This window comes from Brienomyrus brachyistius, chromosome 5 (genome assembly GCF_023856365.1).
Source record: "Brienomyrus brachyistius isolate T26 chromosome 5, BBRACH_0.4, whole genome shotgun sequence".
Classification (NCBI taxonomy): Eukaryota; Metazoa; Chordata; class Actinopteri; order Osteoglossiformes; family Mormyridae; genus Brienomyrus; species Brienomyrus brachyistius.
The window spans coordinates 6481867-6509828 of record NC_064537.1 but is presented as its reverse complement, the minus strand read 5'-3'; the positions used below and the strand labels follow the sequence as shown (position 1 = coordinate 6509828).

General features: G+C 39.4%; 1 long non-coding RNA gene and 1 gene segment (V, D, J or C); one reads left to right on the top strand and one right to left on the bottom strand.

Annotated features, from left to right (window-relative positions):
• Window positions 1-806: 806 nt before the first annotated feature.
• On the bottom strand, window positions 807-27962 carry LOC125741964 (immunoglobulin heavy constant gamma 2-like). The segment is given in 7 exon segments: window positions 807-1693; window positions 19043-19212; window positions 22735-23046; window positions 23159-23485; window positions 24219-24509; window positions 24637-24951; window positions 27401-27962. Coding segments are annotated over 7 exon segments (1488 nt in total).
• LOC125741996 (uncharacterized) lies at window positions 2850-20551 on the top strand. Of its 4 annotated transcripts, XR_007397967.1 has the most exons (4): window positions 2850-2863; window positions 19675-19746; window positions 19911-20180; window positions 20334-20412. It is a non-coding gene; the product is annotated as an uncharacterized LOC125741996 (long non-coding RNA). The 4 variants fall into 4 exon arrangements; XR_007397965.1 differs by lacking the exons at window positions 2850-2863; window positions 19675-19746 and adding an exon at window positions 19589-19674; XR_007397966.1 differs by lacking the exons at window positions 2850-2863; window positions 20334-20412 and adding an exon at window positions 20493-20551 and having other exon boundaries at window positions 19661-19746.

The following is a 27962-nucleotide window of genomic DNA, read 5'->3' as shown; positions in this document are numbered from 1 at the left end:
ACCAGAATGTATTTTTACAAATGTAACATATATACTGACAGAGGCATGTTTACCTGATTCCAGCTGTACTTCAGCCTCGATCAAATATCTGTATATAATTCTTTAGTGTGTATCTGATATAAACATGCTTTTATTGTCAGTCTCTGATGGTCTTTCCAGGAAGTCTGTTAAACTGCACTTTGCCGCACAGTTTCAGAGATGCAGGTGCAGGGGGGGCAGGAAGCCGTAGCCGGTATTTGGCTGTTTTAGTACAGACACCATAACCGCAGCTCCCCTGTGATTTATGCAAACCGGTGACTCTGCTTAGCCAAGCGCTAACTGCCCAGAATTAGAGTTTATGTCACGATTATTTTTTAATGCTCATAATCGAGCTGGTTCATTCTAACCAGCTTCCCTTTTAAAGGAGGTTTGTATGTTTTGAAGAGACACGAGGTGCAAATATGGGAAAAACAAAGAGTTTGGGGATTAATAAGTCAGTATGGAAGAAGGTGGAGGAAATTGGGTGACAGTTTGTACCAACAATGATTTATTTGTAGATTAATTTGTATAGAGACACTGAGTACAGTAATATTTCAACTGAAAAAGGCCTTTAATTAGAATTTCAGACATTAAAAAGTTAGTACCATTGAGATTACTGCACTAACTACTGCAGTATAAGAAAAATCTAAGGAATATTAAGGTGCAATATTAAGTAATTTAAATGCGAATATACATTTTAGCTGCTATCCACTATTTATAAAATGTATATAGACATTAATCATGACTGTAGAATTTATTTAATTTAACCAAAGAATGAAACTTAACAGTTTGTACCAACAAAGTTTTATTTGTAAATAAATTTGTATAGAGACATGAAATACAGAAATATTTTAACTAAAATAAGACAATAATTAGAATTTCAGACATTTCAAGAAAAATTAGCATTGAAACTAACTAATGCAGTAGAAGAAAAGCAATTCAAAGGAAATATTATGGTGCAATGTGTCACGATCGCTGGCGGACAAAGCGGCGATCGTGCGAGGCGAACGGGCAGGAAGCAGGCGGACAGGCGGAAGTCGGGGTAAATCAGGGATTTAATAAAGACAGGGAGCATGGGACATGTAACGCCAACTAACATCAATGACGGACGAAGGACTCAGGTAAGACACGGACTGAAATACACAGGACTGAGCAAATGAACTGGATACAGCTGGGTACAATCGGGAGAAAACACGTGGGTAATCAGGGGGCGTGGCACACAGGAGGAGCGGACGAGCCGGGCATGACACAATGTTACGTAACGTAAATGTGAGTAAACACTTTAGCTGCTTACGTTTCAGCTGCTACCTGCTCTTCTTAAAATTTAGACATTCATCCTGACTTCATATGTATTTTGTTGCATTGATTTAATTTAGCCAAAGACAAAGCACTATAAATTTAACAGTAAAATAAATTGAATTAATTGAAAAAAAAAAGTATTTTAACAACCCATGGGTGAGAATTTAATGCATCAGCTTTAAATAAAAATAGACAGTAACAAACTTAATAACATATAATTAATCTACATAGAGAATATACACATTCTGAAGACATCTAACAAACATTATTATCGATACGTAAACATCCAGATAAAGGAAAAGTCTCAGAATAATAACTGATATTTTTTTCTCGCCTTTTTTCTTTCTTGTCCCTGAAGTTAAAATCACTGCTTTGCCTGAAAAATACAACAGTAAGTTTAAAAAAGAATAATAATTAGAGTAAAAATATTTTGATGACTTTTTTGATAATTGACCAGCTTATAACTCTGAATAAAACAATGTAATTCTGTCAGTTTTCATTTACTGCTGTGAACAGCAGGCTGTGGGGGCCTGTCCTGTGCTCTGTGCTTCCTGAGACTCCATCATCTCTGCAGGTCTGACTGGTAAAGTGGCTTTTCCAAGGTAAATGCTCAGACTCATGAGGTAATACGGACTGTATATTATATTCATATCTAGCACAGTGTCTCAGATGTATTTTTAACTTTTCAGGTAATTGGATCAAATTCTGCATTAAAACGTTTTGTCATCTGAAACAAATTGAATGTGGATTTACCTTGATGAGGCTGAGAAAAGCACTGTAGACCAGGCTGAAGAGGAAGAGGATGATGAAGGAGAAGGCTGTGGACCACAGGCTGCTGAACTCATCCTCTTCCTCATTTCCCTCATTACAGCTGAGGATGATGAGTGCAGGATCTGGGGGTGATTCCTGTTCTGGGGGGGAGACTGAGGAGAAACAGCAGAGTCACACAGCAGGTAGAGCCCCTCACTGTCCACACAGTATATCACAGTCTGACCCTTATAGACTCACACACACACACACAGCAGGTAGAGCCCCTCACTGTCCACACAGTATATCACAGTCTGACCCTTATAGACTCACACACACACACACACAGCAGGTAGAGCCCCTCACTGTCCACACAGTATATCACAGTCTGACCCTTATAGACTCACACACACACACACAGCAGGTAGAGCCCCTCACTGTCCACACAGTATATCACAGTCTGACCCTTATAGACTCACACACACACACACACAGCAGGTAGAGCCCCTCACTGTCCACACAGTATATCACAGTCTGACCCTTATAGACTCACACACACACACACACAGCAGGTAGAGCCCCTCACTGTCCACACAGTATATCACAGTCTGACCCTTATAGACTCACACACACACACACAGCAGGTAGAGCCCCTCACTGTCCACACAGTATATCACAGTCTGACCCTTATAGACACACACACACACACACAGAGTATATCACAGTCTGACCCTTATAGACACACACACACACACACACGCACACACACACACACACACACACCACACACACAAAGCAGGTAGAGCCCCTCACTGTCCACACAGTATATCACAGTCTGACCCTTACAGAGACACACACACACACACACACACACACACACACACACACACACAGAGTATATCACAGTCTGACCCTTATAGACTCACACACACACCACACACACAAAGCAGGTAGAGCCCCTCACTGTCCGTACAGTATATCACAGTGTGACCCTTATAGAGACACACACACACACACGCACGCACACACACACACACACACACACACACACACACACACACACACACACACAGTGTCATATCCCCTCAATCCCAGTCATGAACTGCAAGCACAACTTACACAGAGTCACAGAGTAAGACCTAAACAACCTCCCTATATCTAGCAGCTACCTTCAGCCTGCTGTATCCTCAGTGGTGTTTTACCTTGTTCATAACCAGTCTCTTTGTAACACACAGGCCCTGTTACTGAGACACACAGAACCATGACACACATAGCAGCAGCTGAACCTGAAACACACTCACACAGTTACCCAGCATTGTTATTCTTAATGTAATGTTATAGTGTAGCTAATATTCATACATAATATAATATTAATATATTAGTTTGTGACAACTAAATAAGTGAAAGCTTGTTATTAAAACATGTCATTTAAGAAGAGGGTGACAGAATGTAACCAATTAGCCCTGGTGACCTGACAGCTGTACTGTGTTGGCATGTAGCACTTAAATACTGATGAGAGAGACAATGGTATCATTCATATATACTATTGTTTCCTCGGTACATGTGTGGTTTGAGTGAACCATGTATGGTACAGATTACTGACATGGGAGCATTAAACTGCTACCTAAATATTATGTTCAGGTCCATAGGACACTAGAATGATCTCTGCCATTTAAACCTGAAAACATAATTACAGTGACACATTATTGTGTGACCTTATGCTGTGTCTAAGTGCATTTTTACTCATTAAAAATATATCAAACATGGAGTTAAACTGGCCAGTAATGTCTAGCCCCCCCCCCTCCTGTTTAATGGAATTAATGGCTGACTCTAATCTCATATGCAGTAACTTTTATTAATATTTCCATAAATGGCGCACAGGAGAGTCACAGTATTCCAGTGACAGGAGGTGGTTTCAGAGGACCTTCAGGCCATCTGAGATTTGCATCTCCAAGCAGTGAGACAATAACACTGGGAGCAGACGAATGATGACATCATTATGGACAGAGACAGACACAGTGAAGATCAGGAGGAGGAACACGTCACTCAGATACGACAGAATGACATCACAGGAAACCATAAACAATGTTAGCAGAGATCAGACAAAACAGGTTCACTTTTGTCTTTAACGGTTCCTGATGTTTGTCAAAAAATATTTTCCAAAATTCAAAACGCATTTGGCATTTTGAAACTTCAAAAATATATGACATATTGATTGATACATTTCAGAATACAAGATGTTAAGAAAAAAAAATTAAATCAGACTAATATTACATCCATTATTAGTCTGCTTCACATTGATCTTGTTGAATACTAATAATACTTCACTAATCTTGCTTTATAAATCTGGATTATAAACAGGAGACAATGATTATTCACACAGTACAACAAAAGAGGACAACATGGTAAAAAGACCAAACACAAAGTAGAGAAGGTGAGCAAAGCAGGGGGTTTATCATGCTGCGTGAATGAAAACTATAAGAGTGGACTTCCTGAAAAAGCTGAAGTTTATAAGCAGCATTAGAATGTCTAACGTAAAACTACACTGACCTTCCTGTGCCCACAAGAGATAACAGTGACTATGCAGTATAAGGAAATTCAGTGGCATCTACAAAAAATCCATTATTATTCATGCAGGACATTCCAGTGAATTACCCGTTAATTTGGACATAGGTTTCAATGCAGGTATCTGCGTTGCACTTTGATTTGCGTGTCTGGCGTTGCAGTTGTACTTGGTGCCTTTGTCCCAGTCCCCTTTTGAGACCCTAAACAGACTGGTGACAGAGTATTTATCCCCAGTTTCAGTCCCGAATGGCTCTCCAGTATTACCCTCCTTATACTGCCCCCCATCTACTTGCCACATGATGGTTACTTCCTTAGGACTGAAGCCTGTTACCAGGCAGACCAGGAAGAATTCACTTTTTCCATTAAGGTCTTCAGGAGTTGGCATATAGATGGAGACTGTAGGAGGCGTCGTCCAACCTGAAACTAGTAGTTTAATACATATTGATAAGTTTTCTTTACATCTGTGTATTTCATCTTAAATTAAAATAATTTTATGAGTTAATCATTGTGTAATGTTACAAATAAGAATGACTACTAGACTTTGGAGACACGAGTCTATTTCCTCTACATCAGTGCTTACCTTTTTTTGATGGGTCTGAAATGGATAAAAAAAATAAAAATCAGAAAATCAGTTACTTCATTCACTTATGGTTTGTTTTTAATTCAGTTCAATATATTTTTTATAGCGCCTTTCACAACGGAATCACCCCAAAGTGTTTTACAGGTGCATGTTGTGATACATTTCCTGCATCATTTACACAGAATAATTCAAAAACAGGGGAAAGGATCAAACTGCAGTTTTGCAGTGTGACTGAAAACAGTACCTTGTATAAAATGCTGAGCTGCCATCTCACAAAATAACTAACTAAATAATACATGAATTTCTTCATTTATCCATACATCCATTTGGTAACTACTCATCCTATTCAGGGTCACAGAGGGTCTGGGGCCTATTGGCAAAAGGCAGGGAACAGGACGGGGCTCCGACCCATCACAGGGCGCGGGGCTCCGACCCGTCTCAGGGCGCGGGGCTCCGACCCAAACTAGCTTAGTGTAACTCAATTATATTCCTAGACTTCAGAAGAATAAATAATTTAATAACTATACCTGGCTTCTGTAATGTCTCTGACTTCTCAGAGTTACGGGTCTGGTGATGTGCAGCACATACGTAAGATCTGCGACTGTTCCAGTCTGCCGCTTTGACCGTGATGTGACTGACCATCATGGTGCTTCCACTGATCTGGACCGGTGAGTATTGATGGAAGTCAGACAGCTCTTTACCGTCGCCGTCATTCCACTTAAAGCCCCAGGCATCCAGGGGTGAAAAACCGCTGGCAATGCATCCGAGGCTGAAGTCACCACGAGAGTCTCCAGACCCACACTGGTGAAGCGGATAAATGTACGATGGCGGCAAATCATCCCCTAAGAAAAGAAATGTACCAGTCATTAGACATACATTGTTAGCGATTACTGGGAACTGGATCTGCAGGCTGTGGGATGTTAATATCGAATACTGGCTTGGGTGGTGACTAATTTTTCACATCATCATACCATCCAAGCCTACTTCAGATCATTACAAAGTTTGGCTAAAACATTTTCACTTTGCCAATTTTAGCAAGCTTTGCTATTTTAATGGTTGTTCCTTTTCAAGATTTTCTAAGTAAGTAGAGCTTCATTGTCATCCCAACGATACACGATAAGTATACAGTGAGAATATCATTCTCCATGACCATGAGTGCAGCATTACACACAGCAACACAGAAGCCACAATCACAATGAGGGGGAAAGGGGTAATAATCTACACATATACATATATTTATCTAAATGAACGTACATATATATATATATATATATATATATATATATATATATATATATATATATATATATATATATATATATATATATATATATATATATATATAAAGGAATTTCTAGGGCTGGATACATCAGGGACACAGTACAACAATACAGTATATGTATATGTTGGATTAGTAATCATTTGTATGTTACATTTGTATACGTTTGCATATGTTAATCCCTAGCATACATTATAAAACGTATAATATATGTTAAAAAATCAGGGAAAGTGTGACCATTTGTGAGAAATTTAAGAAAGTATACGAGGAGGAGAGAAGCCAAAAGACCAAAAAACATTCTCATTCCACTATATGGAAACATATTTGATTCTTTTACAGACAATAATGATTTGTGGGCAATGTTTTGTGTTGGCGCAACCCAAACTAACACCATTAACTTCTCAGAGAGACTCTATTGATAGATAATAACAGTTTATTTTGGGTTAACTATGTGTTTGCTTTATAAATATTGCAACATTTATTACGAAGAAAAAAATAAAAAAATTATTTTTAATTTTTCCAATCATGCTGTGTTAATCCCCACTGGAAACATATATTAAGGGAAAAAAAACTATGTTATATATCATGTTTTTTTTTGTTTTTTTTAATGTTACAGCTGTAATAAAAATTATGCTTCACTGAAGGACGTTTCATTGTCCGATATACAGACGACTCTATTATGTAATTTAACTTTCGTAAGCCAGTAAACTCTATTTCTGGTGTACAGCGACATTCTGTCCCGTGATCCATTCACAAAAATAATTTTCTGCTTAACCATCAAGATGGCTACTAATTCAAATGTAAATGTATCTTATGTTTGTTACATGATTCTCTGTATAAATTTATTTCAATGTTCCTGCAGTAGCTATACCTAAAGCTAAATATTATAACCTGCTCTGTTCGCCGTCTTGCAAAACATCCTGTCCATTAATTGGTAAAATGTATATTATACTGAGGATAAAAATAAGAAATATGCAACTGAAGCATAATAACTATTTTCTCCGAATTTCAAGTTACGTTTCTGATGAAACTTTGAGAGTCCAGTATTAACGGGATGACAGAAAATGTAAATTTGCGATGAATCAGACATAATGCATGTGGATTATTATTAGTTACACTTCCTATTTTTCAGTATCATAAAACACATATTACCCATTATATTATTCATGTATGGGTTCCAACAGATACAGTTATCAATATTTTCAATCTCCCTTTACGGTTTCTTTTTTATATTGAAATCCACTTTTAATTAACTGGGATACTTTTCATCTACTGCTTGGAAACGTTTGTTGAATGATAACAAAGTATATATGAAAACAGCTAATAAGAAAAACATACATATGTTTTGAACTTCTGATCAATAGCGATAGCGCAGAAACCGGGGATCTTTTTACGAGGATACAATTGCGATTTTCAATCTCCCTGCTATACAACAGTTTACGGCGTTCAAAATACTTTAATCTTCACTGCACTAAATGTTTAAACAAGACAAAAATCCAACTAACTTACAAGCACAAAGAACCTGACACATGAGCACAAATCATTTTAAGCGGCGGCGCCGTAAAGCAGCGGACAGGGTGACTCCAAGGGCTCCCGAGTGTCTGCCTACACATCGGCAGAATGCATTATATATCCTGAATGAGACATTAATACCTGGAAGAATCCCGCCGATATATATGTCATAATTGTCGATTTGTCTACTTTAAGTGTTTTGAAAACTAGCAGTATGTAGCGTTTTTAGGAAATTCAGACCAATGTGCGCGGTGGTCCGCGGGGAGCAGCTGCAGTCTCACTGGAAACAATCGACACAATCGAGTCCCGCGAAATTACTTACTTCTCGTAAATCTGGGACAACATAAACAGGATTTCTATTAAACATGCATTGTCGTGAAAATCGTTTTATCTTACAATTGTATTTATTTTTGTATTTTAAAATAGCAAGACGTTTTGTTAATTCTAGACAAATACGTATTTAAAGAATATTGAAATCAAATACTTGTGTTTCATTTTCAAAGAAGAATTCGTCAACTAAAAGGAAAATATAGTCAAAAAGAATTCACTTCACTGCATTACGGATTTGTTTAGCCTACATCATAACCTATGGACGTTACGACTACCCAAATTTTACGTACAGTTTTAGTAAACTGTCTCAAGCATGAGGACAGATGTAGGCTAAAGTATCCTACACCGGATCTTTAAACAGCTAATGTGGAAAAAATTAAACGGTACTGAAAAATGTTCACCCTGGTTTTAATAACGGACGGAAAAAACAATTAAGTAAAAAATCTGATGTTTTTTGTATGTTTTCTCCATGACCATATGTACAGCATAACACACAACAACACTCAAGACATGTGATCACGATGCGGGGGAAAGGGGTAATGATTATATAAAATTTTAAATGAGTTGCAATTGATTTACTCTAATTTAAACACAATTTCGAATGAAATTACAAGGTACAATTTAATCATTGGTCTACTTTATAATACATTACCCGTTTTTCGTTTAATGCAGTGACTAAAGTATAATATTCCATGAATAATTTCTCAGCGTTTTACGTTGAAATAACAATTCTAACGTGTTTGCATTGTAAAAATACGTCTTAAAAGTATAACAGTCTTACTGCAGTGTCGAATGAGGAGCTCGAGCGGTTACGGACAGTGTTTGATGATTACTTTTTAATCACTTTAGTTTAAAATGCCATACCAATTCGCTATCGAGCAAGTTTGGCGAGGTTTTTGCACAATAGACCACAGACACTAAACGGATCCACAACAACAGTTTGTTTGGATTCATATCTAGCAAAGTAAACAGAGTAAAACTAATCAATCAAGTGAAACTTCATTTATACTAAGTAAATAAAGAAAAACACATATTTAAAATAGAATAAGAAAAGTTGGGTGAGACGGAGAGGACTTACCGACAGTGACTTTGGTGCCGTTTCCCCAGTAGTCGAAGTAATCACAGTGATTCATTATATTACGCTACCCGGACAGAAACATCTATGTAATAAAAAGCTGATGTGAAAACATCCACACAAAAAAAATAATATAAAATATATGTTCTCTTAAGCAATCAAACGCACCTACCACTGAATGACATAGAATTCTTCATAAAGTTTAATATAACAAGTAGTTTAAATACAAGCAGATGTCCCTCCAATCAGCATTACCCATATTGTAACCTTCAGTGTGACAGTGAGGTTTTTGTACGAGTCCGAATCATCGTGCCACCCCATATATCACAGTGATACAAACTCGTACAATAACTGAGCTCCCTTGTAACATTCTGTTATTTGTCTGTTATATGATATACAGTCACCATTCACACTGTAACCATATAAACGGTGATTTGAGCTTTGTTATAAATCTGAATACATATGTATGTTATCATGTATTCGTGTAGGAATGGTTATTTTAAGTTCATTCGGTCTGAAATGAACAAGGAACAGATGTAGTTTTCACGTTAAGTAAATGGAAGACATTTTCTCTGTGAATTGTTTCTCGTGAGGGTAAAAGGTTTCTGTACTTGGATTAATCACTCAGGATTCTGTATGTTTCATGGTGGTCCAAACCAACACAAAAGCAAACTTTCTAAAAACAGTGAAAATTTGCTTCCTGCTTATGAATTTAAGTTTACTAACCATTTGTCAGTTGTCATAGCACTGGGCTCTCCTTAATATTTCAAATTAAGATGGAGCCAACAATCTCAAATAATAAACAACAAGCAAGAAGACATGCAAATTAACAGTCTACTTTTTCATACAGAAGTAAATACCTGTTTTATTACGCTTCAGGATGAAAAATGAACGTGAATAAGACTAAACTTAATGATGTTTTGGGTATTAATGAAATCAGTTTCACGGTTTTGCAGTAGAGGCACAGTGCTTAGATTTATTCATACCTGGAATATGTTTTTTAATCAAGATTAGGAAAACTTGGGCTTAACTTATCTTTTCCAAATGTTTAGTTTAAGTCTACATAAATATTACTCATAAAAACCATAGTTGATTTTCTAAATCATTTTGTAAATAAACATGATCTTTGATCCTATGGGTAAAGTAATATAGGCCTAACATTTAATTACTTGTTTGAATTTACTTTATAGTCATTCAGACCATACAGCAGGAAATGCACAGCTGAACAAAACTGCGTTTCTCCCAGTTTGATGTATGACAGTAGATATATGACAAGTGAACGCTATACAACATCAGACAGGCAGCATATGGACGGTATAGACAGACAGAGTAGATGTACAGTCTAACAGACACAAAAATGTACATTATATTTTACAAAATTATTGCAGTGCGTTTGTTTGTTTGCTTATTTGTTTTACTACTGCTTCTCTAAAAGTTGTTTCTTGTACTGAACAATGAACTTTATGCATCCCTGTAAGTAAATGGTCCTTTCGCCTGTCCCAGCAGTTGGAGGTTAAGGAGCCTTGTTCAAGGTCACAACGACAGCATCAGTCTCCTGGTCCCGCGACCCAGATCGGTGACATTCCGATCATGGGCACAGAGTCTAAACTCGCTGAGCCACACATCACCCTCCCTGTATAAGCAAATGGTCCCAGGATATTAACATATACAATATCAAAGTTTAATAACAAGTTACAATATATAATAAAAGTGCTTCAACCTGTTCAGTATTCGTTTTAAAGACTTTAATGTTTGCCATTGTAAGAGTGAATTGTTAACTAACCAACGCATACCTGGAACTGATCTGTGTTCATAGAACCCACATGTAAACTTACGCCAAAGCACTGTTAGGCTAGTGTCTCCTCCAAGAATAATTAATGAATTCATAAAAAAAAAAATGTAATTGATTTAAATTAATTTAATTAATAGTAAAAAATTGAGAGAATTTATACACTCTAACAGGGTGCAGTGCTTGTAACTGGAAGACTGATAGTTCCAGTCCCCAGGTCAAGAGAGTGATTTCAGCACTGGGCCCCTGAGCAACACCGGGCCCCTGAGCAACACTGAACCCCTGAGCAACACCGGGCCCCTGAGCAACACTGAACCCCTGAGCAACACCAGGCCCCTGAGCAACACTGGGCCCCTGAGCAACACCGGGCCCCTGAGCAACATTGGGCCCCTGAGCAACACTGGATTGCTAATAATAGTTTTGTTATCTAACAAAGTGATCTGGTTTGTTGTATGTATATCTATGTGCCCTTTTCATGAATTTCTCCTTTGGGTACATGAAGTATATCTAATATCATCTAAAAACCAGTTGGTTATTATTTACTGATTGCTCATAATTTACAGGTTTTCATAATGCTTCTTCATTATTCAGTTCCGTATTTTTTTTATAATCGGCTGGCCTGTTATAATGGGTGTGAAACCTCAAAAATCTATCAGTCCATTATGTTTTTAAAGTTTACTGTGACCCTGAATTCCTGTGATTAAAAAAACTGACATACTTTTATTAGACCTATTTTTGGAGCTAAAGTGTTAAGAGTGCCGAACTGCTGAAACAAATCTTTGAAGAAATGGTATTTGTACGGCTTCCCCACAGCCCCCATCACTGTGACTCTCTGGCACAGTAGTACACAGCCGTGTCTTCAGCTTTCAGGCTGTTCATCTGTAAATACAGCTGGTTCTTGCCATTGTGAAGATGGTGAATCTGCCCTGAACGGACTGGGAGTAGTAAGTGCTACCAGTATGGGCAGCGACCCACTCCAGTCCCTTCCCAGGAGCCTGTCTGAACCAGCCCATATAAAAGCTACTGAATGTGAACCCAGAGGCTGTACATGTCAGTCTGTGTGATTCTCCCGGCTTTTTAACTGCTGGTTCAGACTCAGTCAGAGTCTGTGTATCAACACCTAGAGAAATAGAGAAAAGCAAGAAATGAGAATTACTGACATCTAACATTGAAACATAAACCTGTTACTGAATATTTACCTGTGAAGTATATAACCATCAGAACTACTGGGAACCTTGTGAAAGATGCCATGACTGACAGATTCAGATCCAGTCACTTCTCAGTGCAGAGAGATAAATGTAGGATGAAGACGTCAGGATTTGCATGAACTCCTCCTCACTGGGTGGGCAGATATACTGAAGGTAAGTGGCAGAGTCAGGGGTTATACAGTTATACAGAATTTCATACACTACAAGTTTTTCAAGGTCAAACATGTATTTGAAATTAGATATGTTACTTGTATAAACACAACCAGTATAAACTTGTGCAAACCAGTATAAACATTTTTATGTAAGGAATAACTGATGATGGGCCGTTGAATTATTAGAAAAATAATGCACACCCGAGGTGGTGGAACTGTAATGCGGTCAAGAGAGCTGCGTGGAACTACGTTCGCCGTGCGTTTCCCTGAAAATAATTGCACACCTCAGAACGTTCGTCAGCCAATCAGATTCAAGCATTCAACGGTCCCGTAGTATAATTGAATTTATACTACGGGACCGTTGAATGCTTTAATCTGATTGGCTGACGAACGTTCTGAGGTGTGCAATTATTTTCAGATAACCGCACGGCGAACGTAGTTCCAGGTAGCTCTCTTGACCGCATTACAGTTCCATATCACTTCACATAGTTAACTGTAATAACGGAAATTAGCATACAGTACCTATACAGCACACAGGACTAACAAAAACAACAACATGACAGACGATTTTCCGAAAGTAAATTTTTATATTTACGGTGAATATGAAACTTTCAGCAACTGGGCTGCAGCAGTATTAGTTAGCCTAGTGTACCAACTTAAAGGCTACACATGACATTTCTCACTAGCGAGGTAATAACAGCGCTGCATCTTAAAGCAGACTTACAGTTTAGAGACGGTGCTTCAGAACACTGTTGAGGGACACACAGAGGTAGCCTAATTCATACAAGCTCTCTCTCTGTTTCTCTTTCTCTGTGTCTCTGTCTCTCTCGCTCTCTTTCTAATAACTTCATTATTAACTGCATTAGTCTGCTATCAATGGCTCAAGCCTCCATTGACAGCTTTAAAATGACGTTTTGGAACTAGCAAAAGAGTCGTTGGATGAGATGCGGAAGAAATAATCCTACTCACAATAGCGATTTAAGTAGAAAATCCGGACGAATCCCTTGAAATATATCATCTGATCGATGTCTTGAGGTGTGGCAACCGTAGTATAAGCGGAATAATTGACTCCGGACCGTTGAATTATTAGAAAATAATGCACACCCGATGTGTGCATTATTTTCTAATAATTCAACGGCCCGGAGTCAATTATTCCTTACATACGGCATGCAGGGGGTGGCATGGTGGTGCAGTGGTTAGCACTGTGGTCTCACACCTCTGGGACCCGGGTTCGAGTCTCCGCCTGGATCACATGTGTGTGGAGTTTGCATGTTCTCCCCATGTCGTCGTGGGGTTTCCTCCGGGTACTCCTGTTTCCCCCCCAGTCAAAAGACATGCTGAGGCTAATTGGACTTGCTAAATTGCTTGTAGGAGTGCATGTGTGAGTGAATGGTGTGTGAGTGTGCCCTGTGATGGGCTGGCCCCCCATCCTGGGTTGTTCCCTGCCTCATGCCCGTTGCTTCCGGGATAGGCTCCGGACCCCCCGCAACCCAGTAGGATAAGCAGTTTGGAAAATGGATGGATATACATGATTACAGCCCAACCAAACTAGAGCAGTTACTGACATTCAATTTCAATTTTATATATGTAACAAATTGAATGTTAATAAAAATGTATTAATAAAATTGTTATACAATTAAGTTCCGATCCATTTAAATTACCAGATTCAGCACTTGATTTTATGATCATTTTTGCATATAAAATAAAGGACCAGTCAGTTGGAATTGATCGTGATCGTAAGTTGACAACGACCTGTATTATAGTGATGTCCAATTCGTGAATGAATCGCTGTTTTTAACCGGTTCTTATTAGTGAATCGGTTGAACTGGTTTTCAAATATTAAAGAATTGAACACTTGCAGATCCATACATTGTACAGGTACACGTCTTAGATTCTAAAATACGAAAAAAAGACAACATTAAAAAAAACACAAATTCACTTGTATTTGATTTTCCTATTTTCTTCATAGTCATGTTGCCTTCAGTGCCCCCCGCATGCTGTAATCTTTCCTGTTTGTCCTGTGTTCATGTCCGGCTGACAATCCACATCTTAGTGAGCTTTAACTTTTATTTTTGAGTGTTTGAGTTTGCTGTTTTAATTCCCATCTGATTTGGGATCACTGGCTCCCATAGCATAGAAGCTACTGAAAAAAACAACAAAGCAACAAAAAAATTCAGGGTTAAAAAAAGGGCTAAACTAAAAAAAGTTGCGGTGTCATATAAGTCTCTGGTAATACTATAATGTGCACCTGGTTTTGGATCACTGGTTTAAACAGGATAGAAGCTATTGAAAAAAACCAACGTAATTTTGCTAAGCAAAAATAAATAATTCAAATAAAATACAGAAACGATTTAAAACGAATAAATGTTGTTGTATCCTGTGAGGCTCAGGTAGTAGTATTATTTGCTCCAATTTTGAGGTAACTGGCTCCCATAGCCTAAAAGTAATGATGTAATCAAGACTACCTAAACCAAGACCAAGTCATTGCCAAGATCAGAGTGTATCGAGACCGAGACAAGACCAAGACCAAGAGGGGGTGAGACCGAGACAAGACCAAGACCAAGAGGGGGTGAGACAGAGACAAGACCAAAACAGGGTGAGACCAAGACAAGACCAAAACAGGGTGAGACCAAGACAAGACCAAAACAGGGTGAGACCAAGACAAGACCAAGATCAAGGCAGGAAGTGACAGAGACAAGACCAACACCAAGGCAGAGTGACACCAAGACAAGACCAAGACAGGGCGAGACCGAGACAAGACCAACACCAAGGCAGAGTGACACCAAGACAAGACCAAGACAGGGCGAGACCGAGACAAGACCAAGGCAGGGTGAGACCAAGACAAGACCAGGTCAAGACCAAGTCAAGATCAGAAACAGATTAATGTTTGAGTCTATATAAAACAGCACACTATAGCACATTATAGCACACTATAGCACACTATAAAATGTGCATAGACATCATCTTGAGGTTAGGCAGTATGGGCAAAAAATGTTGTCACAGTATAATTTGAACCATGGATGTTTCTTCTTAAAATTGTAATATAAATGTTTCTGAACAAATGTAACATTTTTTCAAATAAGACACATCTTATTGGTTACATTTGAACTTAGAAGCAGGCTGTTTCACACCCAATCACAGTACCGTGTTAACCCTTTGAACCCTATTCATTTTTGAGAATTTTTCTATCCAATCCAATTCACGCAGGTGAATTGAATTCACTAAGTTCTACCTAGATACCCTCCCCTCACACAGACACACACACAGACACAGACACACACACACACACACACACACACACACACACACACACACAAGGGTTGGACAATGAAACTGAAACAGTGTCCATTGTGTTTGAGGTTTCATGCATATATATACGCGGCCTGGTGGCCAATCTTCACTAACTGCACATGTGATTTGCATTTAATGTTTTTTCTCTCCCATGTGTCTGGGTGGCTGGCTGAGGGTTTATTGACACACTCTGTTGTTTATACTATTGAAAAACATTTAATAAAAAATACAATGTACACTTTTTGTATCATTTCTTTAGTTTTTCTTCCCCACCCGCAATGAACAGCTAACCCAGTATCCATTTTCCCACCCGCTTATCCTACTGGGTCGCAGGGGCCCGGAGCCTATGCCAGAAGCACAGGATGGGGTGCCAGCCCATCGCAGGGCACACTCATGGGCAATTTAGCAACTCCAAATAGCCTCAGCATGTTTTTGGACTGTGGGAGGAATCCGGAGGAAACCCCACGACGACATGGGGAGAACATGCAAACTCCGCACACATGTGACCCAGGCGGAGACTCGAACCCGGGTCCCAGAGGTGTGAGGCAACAGTGCTAGCCACTGCACCACCAGCTTACCCAGTATGACCACTGAATATTTTAGCCACCCCTCCACTCAGAAAGAAAGCACACCTGTCAGTAATGATCCCAGCGGGGCTTTCTGTGCCCCCACAGGCAAATAACACTGAAAGTCACATGCAAATATAGAGCCTCCCATTGCTGATAGGAGGGTTTAGTGCAAATCAGGAAGCTGACAAACTAACTGCTAAAGTCTTCAGTACTAAACTTGTTTAAAAATGTCAACTAAGTCACAAATAACAGAGGGATGTGAACATTTTAGTAATAATATGCAAATCATGACCAGAAATTTTACTACCCATCTAGATGCCCTTCTATACGTCCCAATAATTTAATATCTGGGAAGAGTTACGCTGCATTATGGACATGGCTGTGCTGCACAGGGCACATTGCTGCGTCTTTCCAGGAAGTCTGTCACACTGCATGCTGGTTGGTAGATAGTTTCAGAGACGCAGGTGTGGGGAGGGCAGAGGAAGCTGCACCCTGTGTTATTCTATTTCAGTACAGAATCAGCACCCACAATGCACCTGTGATTTACTAGGAAGAAATGCTCCAGTGACCTTTCTAGTGAGAAATGACTGCATTAAACACAAAAATGTATTTCGCTAAACTAAGTACAATTTTTATTTTAAATGCAGAATACCTTTCAGTAAATTTGCTTTGATGAGCCATAGGATAATGTATGAGTACTTTCATTACACCCTAACCCTAACCCAAACCCTTTCATTACACAGGCTGAAATTTAATCCAGGAGACAAAACACTTAATGAGTAAAAAAATTCTATTTTTAATGAAAATGGTAAAAGGTCCATTATTGTTCTTTTGAGCAACCAGAATGTATTTTTACAAATGTAACATATATACTGACAGAGGCATGTTTACCTGATTCCAGCTGTACTTCAGCCTCGAGCAAATATCTGTATATAATTCTTTAGTGTGTATCTGATATAAACATGCTTTTATTGTCAGTCTCTGATGGTCTTTCCAGGAAGTCTGTTAAACTGCACTTTGCCGCACAGTTTCAGAGATGCAGGTGCAGGGGGGGAGGAAGCCGTAGCCGGTATTTGGCTGTTTTAGTACAGACACCATAACCGCAGCTCCCCTGTGATTTATGCAAACCGGTGACTCTGCTTAGCCAAGCGCTAACTGCCCAGAATTAGAGTTTATGTCACGATTATTTTTTAATGCTCATAATCGAGCTGGTTCATTCTAACCAGCTTCCTGAATCAGAAGATTATAATCAGGTTCATGTATTTTATTTTTGAAGAGACACGAGGTGCAAATATGGGAAAAATAAAGAGTCTGGGGATTAATAAGTCAGTGTGGAAGAAGCTGGAGGAAATGGGGTCACAGTTTGTACCAACAATGATTTATTTGTAGATAAATTTGTATAGAGACATGAAATACAGAAATATTGTACCTAAAAGAAGACAATAATTAGAATTTCAGACATTTCAAGAAAAATTAGCATTGAGACTAACTAATGCAGTAGAAGAAAAGCAATTCAAAGGAAATATTATGGTGCAATGTGTCACGATCGCTGGCGGACAAAGCGGCGATCGTGCGAGGCGAACGGGCAGGAAGCAGGCGGACTGGCGGAAGTCGGGGTAAATCAGGGATTTAATAAAGACAGGGAGCATGGGACATGTAACGCCAACTAACATCAATGACGGACGAAGGACTCAGGTAAGACACGGACTGAAATACACAGGACTGAGCAAATGAACTGGATACAGCTGGGTACAATCGGGAGAAAACACGTGGGTAATCAGGGGGCGTGGCACACAGGAGGAGCGGACGAGCCGGGCATGACACAATGTTACGTAACGTAAATGTGAGTAAACACTTTAGCTGCTTACGTTTCAGCTGCTACCTGCTCTTCTTAAAATTTAGACATTCATCCTGACTTCATATGTATTTTGTTGCATTGATTTAATTTAGCCAAAGACAAAACACTTTAAATTTAACAGTAAAATAAATTGAATTAATTGAAAAAAAAAAGTATTTTAACAACCCATGGGTGAGAATTTAATGCATCAGCTTTAAATAAAAATAGACAGAAACAAACTGAATAACCTATAATTAATCTACATAGAGAATATACACATTCTGAAGACATCTAACAAACATTATTAACGATACGTAAGCATCCAGATAAAGGAAAAGTCTCAGAATAATAACTGATATTTTTTTCTCGCCTTTTTTCTTTCTTGTCCCTGAAGTTAAAATCACTGCTTTGCCTGAAAAATACAACAGTAAGTTTCAAAAAGAATAATAATTAGAGTAAGAATATTTTTGATGACTTTTTTTGATAATTGACCAGCTCATAATTCTGAATAAAACAATGTAATTCTGTCAGTTTTCATTTACTGCTGTGAACAGCAGGCTGTGGGGGCCTGTCCTGTGCTCTGTGCTTCCTGAGACTCCATCATCTCTGCAGGTCTGACTGGTAAAGTGGCTTTTCTAAGGTAAATGCTCAGACTCATGAGGTAATACGGACTGTATATTGTATTCATATCTAGCACAGTGTCTCAGATGTATTTTTAACTTTTCAGGTAATTGGATCAAATTCTGCATTAAAACGTTTTGTCATCTGAAACAAATTGAATGTGGATTTACCTTGATGAGGCTGAGAAAAGCACTGTAGACCAGGCTGAAGAGGAAGAGGATGATGAAGGAGAAGGCTGTGGACCACAGGCTGCTGAACTCATCTGCTTCCTCATTTCCCTCATTACAGCTGAGGATGATGAGTGCAGGATCTGGGGGTGATTCCTGTTCTGGGGGGGAGACTGAGGAGAAACAGCAGAGTCACACAGCAGGTAGAGCCCCTCACTGTCCACACAGTATATCACAGTCTGACCCTTATAGACTCACACACACACACACAGCAGGTAGAGCCCCTCACTGTCCACACAGTATATCACAGTGTGACCCTTATAGACTCACACACACACACACAGCAGGTAGAGCCCCTCACTGTCCACACAGTATATCACAGTCTGACCCTTATAGACACACACACACACACACAGCAGGTAGAGCCCCTCACTGTCCACACAGTATATCACAGTCTGACCCTTATAGACTCTCACACACACACACAGCAGGTAGAGCCCCTCACTGTCCACACAGTATATCACAGTCTGACCCTTATAGACTCACACACACACACACAGCAGGTAGAGCCCCTCACTGTCCACACAGTATATCACAGTCTGACCCTTATAGACTCACACACACACACACAGCAGGTAGAGCCCCTCACTGTCCACACAGTATATCACAGTCTGACCCTTATAGACTCACACACACACACACAGCAGGTAGAGCCCCTCACTGTCCACACAGTATATCACAGTCTGACCCTTATAGACACACACACACACACACACACACACACACACACACACAGTATATCACAGTCTGACCCTTATAGACACACACACACACACACATACACACACACACACACACACACACAAAGCAGGTAGAGCCCCTCACTGTCCACACAGTATATCACAGTGTGACCCTTATAGACTCACACACACACACACACAGAGTATATCACAGTCTGACCCTTATAGACTCACACACACACACACACACGCACACACACACACACACACACACACACACCACACACACAAAGCAGGTAGAGCCCCTCACTGTCCACACAGTATATCACAGTCTGACCCTTATAGACTCACACACACACACACACACACACACACACACACACACCACACACACAAAGCAGGTAGAGCCCCTCACTGTCCACACAGTATATCACAGTCTGACCCTTACAGAGACACACACACACACACACACACAGAGTATATCACAGTCTGACCTTTATAGACTCACACACACACACACACACACACACACACACACCACACACACAAAGCAGGTAGAGCCCCTCACTGTCCATACAGTATATCACAGTCTGACCCTTACAGAGACACACACACACACACAGAGTATATCACAGTCTGACCCTTATAGACTCACACACACACACACACACACACACACACACACACACACACACACCACACACACAAAGCAGGTAGAGCCCCTCACTGTCCATACAGTATATCACAGTCTGACCCTTACAGAGACACACACACACACACACAGAGTATATCACAGTCTGACCCTTATAGACTCACACACACACACACACACACACCACACACACAAAGCAGGTAGAGCCCCTCACTGTCCGTACAGTATATCACAGTGTGACCCTTATAGAGACTCACACACACGCACACACACACCACACACACAAAGCAGGTACAACCCCTCACTGTCCATACAGTATATCACAGTGTGACCCTTATAGAGACACACACACACACACACACACACACACTGTGTCATATCTCCTCAATCCCAGTCATGAACTGCAAGCACAACTTACACAGAGTCACAGAGTAAGACCTAAACAACCTCCCTATATCTAGCAGCTACCTTCAGCCTGCTGTATCCTCAGTGGTGTTTTACCTTGTTCATAACCAGTCTCTTTGTAACACACAGGCCATGTTACTGAGACACACAGAACCATGACACACATAGCAGCAGCTGAACCTGAAACACACTCACACAGTTACCCAGCATTGTTATTCTTAATGTAATGTTATAGTGTAGCTAATATTCATACATAATATAATATTAATATATTAGTTTGTAGCAACTAAATAAGAGAAAGCTTGTTATTAAAACATGTCATTTCAAAAGAGGATGACAGAATGTAACCAATTAGCCCTGGTGACCTGACAGCTGTAGTGTTGGCATGTAGCACTTAAATACTGATATGAGAGACAATGGTATCATTCATATATACTGTTGTTTCCTCGGTACATGTGTGGTTTGAGTGAACCATATATGGTACAGATTACTGACATGGGAGCATTAAACTGCTACCTAAATATTATGTTCAGGTCCATAGGACACTAGAATGATCTCTGCCATTTAAACCTGAAAACATAATTACAGTGACACATTATTGTGTGACCTTATGCTGTGTCTAAGTGCATTTTTACTCATTAAAAATATATAAAATGGAACATGGAGTTAAACTGGCCAGTAATGTCTAGCCCCCCCCCCCTCCTGTTTAATGGAATTAATGGCTGACTCTAATCTCATATGCAATAACTTTTATTAATATTTCCATAAATGGCGCACAGGAGAGTCACAGTATTCCAGTGACAGGAGGTGGTTTCAGAGGACCTTCAGGCCATCTGAGATTTGCATCTCCAAGCAGTGAGACAATAACACTGGGAGCAGACGAATGACGACATCATTATGGACAGAGACAGACACAGTGAACATCAGGAGGACAAACACGTCACTCAGATACGACAGAATGACATCACAGGAAACCATAAACAATGTTAGCAGAGATCAGACAAAACAGGTTCACTTTTGTCTAAATAATTAACTGTTCGGGACGTTTATCAAAAAAAATATTTTCTAAATTTCAAGAAGTGGGAGTGAGACGGTGGCACAGTGGGAAGCACCACTGCCTGACACCTCCGGCATCTGGGTTTGAGTCTCTGCCACAGCTCCATGTGTGCGGAGTCTGCATGTCCTTCCTGCATCACCATGGGGTATCCTCCGCTTTCCCCCCCACAGCCCAAAAACATGCTGCGACTAACTGGAGTCACCAAACTGGCCCCAGATGCGTGCATGTGTGAGTGAATGCTGTGTGATTGTGCCCTGCGATTGGTTGGAGCCCCATTCTAGGTTGTTCCCTGCCTTGCGCCCATAACACCCCCCCCCACCCCAACAACCACAGAACAGAAAATAGGTGGGCAGATTTAAAAAAACTTGTGGTATCTTATCACTACAAAGATATATAATGTATGATACATTTCAGAATATAAGCAAAAAGTAAAAAAAAAATTTTAAATCAGATTAATATTATTTCCGTGATTAGTCTGCTTCACATTGATCTTGTTGAATACTGATAATACTTCAATAATCTTGCTTTATAAATCTGGATTATAAACAGGAGACAATGATTATTCACACAGTACAACAAAAGAGGACAACATGGTAAAAAGACCAAACACAAAGTACAGAAGGTGAGCAAAGCAGGGGGTTTATCATGCTGCGTGAATGAAAACTATAAGAGTGGACTTCCTGAAAAAGCTGAAGTGTATAAGCAGCCTTAGAATGTCTAACGTAAAACTACACTGACCTTCCTGTGTCTACATGAGATAACAGTGACTATGCAGTATAAGGAAACTTAAGGCATCTACAAATAATCCATTAACATTCACACGGACATTCCAGTGAATTACCCGTTAATTTGGACATAGGATTCGATGCAGGTGTCTCGTCTATCTTTTGAGTTGCGTGTCTGGCACTGCAGCTGTACTTCTTGCTTTTGTCCCAGTCCTCTTTTGAGACCCTAAACAGACTGGTGACAGAGTATTTATCCCCAGTCTTCAGTGGCTCTCCAGTAATACCCTCCTCATACTGCCCCCTATCTACTTGCCACATGATGTATATTTCCTCAGGGTAGAAGCCTGTTACCAGGCAGACCAGGAAGAATTCACTTTTTCCATCTTCAGCAGATGGTGTTTGAATGGAGACTGTAGGTCTCGTCGTACCTGAAAACAGTTGTTAAAAACATATAGGTGAGTTTTCTTTGCATCTCTTAATTTCATCTTAAATAAAAAAAAAATCTATTTATGATATTAATTCTGACAGTTTGAAATATACCTTTTTGCCCAAATCTGAGGGTCTTAGTGATAGCAGGTCCACCCTTCTTCTGCACACTGCACTCCACAGTCTTGTCACCTTCCCAGTCCTTCACTGCCCGAGTCAGGATGCTGCTCCTTCTGAAGAGATGACCTGCCTTTTCTGTACCGGTCTGTGTAATCTCCTCTGTCACCTGTACACTGTCCAACATCCAGGTCACTTCAGCTTCTTTTACTGCCTCCTCCTCTCCTGTCATGATGCATTCCAGCACAGCCCTGTTATCTGTGAACATCTCTTTTACTCTTGGGGGCTTCAGGGTCACATCCAAACAGGACCTACTGGACAGGGCTGGGAGAGGAAGAGAGAGAGAAACAGAGGAACATATAAGACGATCAGTAACAGGAAACTGGCCTCCATGGGTCAAGTTCTCAGTCATTCAGTCAGACTGATCTTCAGACACTATTCATATCAATCAGAACCAGCTTCAAATCTGGAACAAAGACATTCTAAAGACTGTTTATTGCCAGAATACAATGGAAATAATCCTTGGGCTTGTAAAGATGACAGAAACCCATCCAGGATGTTTTTAGCCAACATTAGGCCATTAATTACCGTGACTACAGTCTCACACCCCTAAGTGTGATGCCTGTTCACGCTCTGTAAGTGTGAAGCTGTCATGCTTTGCCAGTGTCCGCAGGGGTTTCCACTGGGTACTCGGGGTTTCTCCCACAGTCAGAACACATGAAGTTGGCTGTAATGGTGTCTCTAAATTGCCCTCAGTGTATGTTACTGTGTACTGAGCGTCCCATCCAGGCAGCTCCCTGTCATGTTCTCTCTACTTCCTATCAGTCTCCAGGTTCACCGTAACCTTGTAATGGAAAACTGGTGATGAAACATGGATGGATGAACTGATCTAATTTTTTTTAGAAACATTATACTTTCGTTAAAGGAGCTGAAGGAATAATTTAATGAGCAGTAGTATTAATGAAAATGTAGGCCTATTATTTACGAATGGGTCTGCTGATGTTGTTGTGAGATCAGAGGCTCTCTGACAGTATCTGTGTGCTGTGAGCTCACTCACCTTTACTGATGGACTTAGTGGTTTTATTAGCACCGTGCTGCACCTCACATGTGTACACAGTGTTACTCTCCCAGACGCTGCTGTCCAGTTTCAGCACACTGCTGGCTGAGTACAGTCCTGTCTGTCCTTTCTCCGGCTGCCAGGTCTGTCCTGAGACAGTGCTGTCCCCAGCTTTCCATGCCACATTGACGCTCCTGGGGTGGAAGTCCTGAATGACACACATTAGCGCATCTACACGGCTCTCCCCCCCGGGCAGAGTCACGAGACTCACGGTTGGGGATGTTGGTGGAACTAAAGGTACAGAAAGATAAAAAGACAAAAATGTCAGTGACACCTTATATTTCAGTTATGGTTCACTGCAGAGATAAAACTCCACAGGAAATCAGATAATCTCAGTTTGAAAACACAGCAATGTTACCTGGCCTGTCCATTCTCCCAGTTAGCTCCTTTTTACTGGATTGGTGCTGTGCAGTACATTGGTAATGAGCTTGACCACCCCAGTCTGCCGCATTGACGCGGATCTCACTGACCACCATGCTGACTCCATTGTTATTGACCGCTGAGTACTGATAGATGTCAGACACCTGGGTACCGCTGCTGCCCTTCCAGCCAAAGCTAAAAAAATCCACTGGTGAGAAGCCGCCTGCAACACAGCCGAGGCTGATAAGACCCGCTGAGCCGCTGGGATTACATGGCTGCAGAGCATAAAGGAAGTCTGGTCCTTTGGGAGTTTCTGAAACAGAAATGAAACAATTCAAGTCATTAAAACAAGTCAGTGGTAGCCAGTAACACCAAACACACATATTAACATACAAGTTAAATGTAAGAATAACTCATAAATGTTGTTCAGAAAGTAATTTTATGTCATTACCTCTTAGTATGTTTTGTCTAGTTTAAAAGCAACTGTGCTGAGAAACTTAAACCAAAATCTATCTATCTATCTATCTATCTATCTATCTATCTATCTATCTATCTATCTATCTATCTATCTATCTATCTATCTATCTATCTATCTATCTATCTATCTATCTATCTATCTATCTATCTATCTATCTATCTTCACTCTTTAACAGGGAGCAGGACAATAATAGATAACAGGTGATTATAATAATATTATTTTAATAACTGGGTGTTTATCACTGTACAGTAGAACTAACTTTTCTCTCGTTCCCGTTGAAGAGGCAGAAAGAATGGCTGCGCCCGATCACAAACTACACTTCTTATCTCTTAACGCACAGGTTAAGAATGAAACACAATTTACTGTTTATTAAACACAGTAAAATACTAAAACTAAAAAATAATAAGGCTAAAAACTGAAAATAGCCTAATATTAATAAATAATTATATTAAAAAATAATAATTTAATTACTCCCTCCACCAGGTATCTTCGGAAATGTAGAAATTATGTTCCAACAGGTGAAATCTCACAAAACTTTACCTTCTTGTACTGTATCTTTCCAGTATTATTCTAGTATGAAAACATTAACGGATTCCCTTACGCTCAGAATACTGTGGGTGACCAGAATTGTCCCAATATATCATCTCGACTTCGATCACTTATGATAATTACATTACAGTACATTTGTTTAGACCCGCTTACAGCGTCAGGATACATGATGAAGTTAACGCTTTTTAAAGTCCCATAGCTATAAAACAGAAACACGAGATCAAGTCATACGAATTTTATAAATTAATATGTAAACTACCTACAGAAACACGCTGAAGACTGGTTGATGTCGATCTATCCAGTAAGCAGTTTTTGCCAAAACGTTTGCTAGCTTTTATTTGGTTCAACATACTTCTGTCAACCGCATTATTAAATTATTGATAATTAAAGGCTCGCAAACTGCAAAGGGATCTTAAATTAAAAGTTCAAATGAGTCTGCTTTTGAAGTATTGGCGTTACGGTACTTTCACTCCTCGAGAAAATAAATAATTTACACGTATATTTCGGCTAGATTGTTTTTAGAAACTTTTTTCGGAAGGGAACTGGGAAAAAATAATCCTTCCCTGAAAGCTGTTTCTTACCAAATTAATCTGTAGTTAGGGTTTCTCTGTTAATGTTAAATCAGCGCGATAAAAGTGTAAACATCGGGGGCAATGTAAGTACTGAAAGGAGCGCGTAAATCATACCTGTTAGACATTGTATTATTGGATTCATTTAAAACGGTAATTTAAAATACACATCAAAATATGTTACGCTTATTTTGGCATCTTTAAAAACGGACCATCTGACAGTGGCAAACATGCAGCTAAATTCACAGTCGTTAATCGTCAGCAAATGTAGGTCTTAGTGGTGTATATAGGTTAATAAATGTTAAATAAATAGCAGGCAGATAGCTCTTGGTACCACCATCAAAACTCAAACCTTCCATGAACTCGTACAAAATAAGAATATGACGAGCTGAATGGCAGACATACATAAATAACATAAAGTTTAATTGGTAATAGTAATAATTCACTTCGGAAGTCGTTGGGGTGTCAGAATCTTCTTTATTAAAGGAAGAGTAAGCACTTTATGTCGTGTTTGCCAAAGTGAACTGTCACTGAAGCACGTTTTATTCAATTATTATTATTATCCTAATTCAGTCAGGCAAATATGTCTGCTTTAAGCGATCGTTTCAGTTTAAATCAAAGATAGTTTTAAATTTATGTAATCAAAAGTCAGTCTTAATCCTTATCGTTTTCTGTGTAATTTTCTATTTAGTGTAAACTTTACTCCGAGATAACTGAGGAAATAAAAAACAATCCGTATATTTGATAAATTACCCCAGTAATCTAAACGATCGCAGTTATAGTTTTATGTTAAAACAGTGCGATTGCAACATGATTTAACTAAAAACTAAACGTACTATTAAAAAGCGTCTTATTACAGGCTACATCCGACGTACGTTAGTATCGGTGTAGGAGCGGAGAAATCAGACCTGTTACTCGATCTATTTGAAACTGTTCAGGGTTAAAATTAACATTAATGTATTTGTTGCGCTCATTCCCTGAAATATATTAGACTTTGCACATTCGAACGCTAAAACAAACACAAAGACAGTTGGTGGGACTTTATGTCTAGCCGAATAGATAAATAAAAACTAATTTCTTGGATCCATGTATATAAAAAATAAGCACAGAAAATGAAACGTACTTAAAATGGATTATCGCGGCAGGGTGAGACGGAGAGGACTTACCGACAGTGACAGCGACTTTGGTGCCTTTTCCCCAGTAGTCGAAAGCATCACAGTGATTCATTACATTACGCTACCCGGACAATAACATGCATGTAATTAAAGTTGGTGGTAAAACTTCTGCAGGGGAAAAATAAACATAAATATTAATGTTCTCTTAAATAATCAAACGTATTTACCACCGAATGGCATAGAATCATTAATAAAATGAAATATAACAAGTCGTAGAAATACAAACTGGTGTCCCTCCAATTCGCATTAACGATACTGTAACCTTCAGTATGACAGTGAGGTTTTTGTACGAGTCCGAATCATCGTGCCAGCCCAGTATCACAGTGATACAAACTCGTACAATAACTGAGCTCCCTTGTAACATTCTGTTATTTGTCTGTTATATGATATACAGTCACCATTCACACTGTAACCATATAAACGGTGATTTGAGCTTTGTTATAAATCTGAATACATATGTATGTTATCATGTATTCGTGTAGGAATGGTTATTTTAAGTTCATTCGGTCTGAAATGAACAAGGAACAGATGTAGTTTTCACGTTAAGTAAATG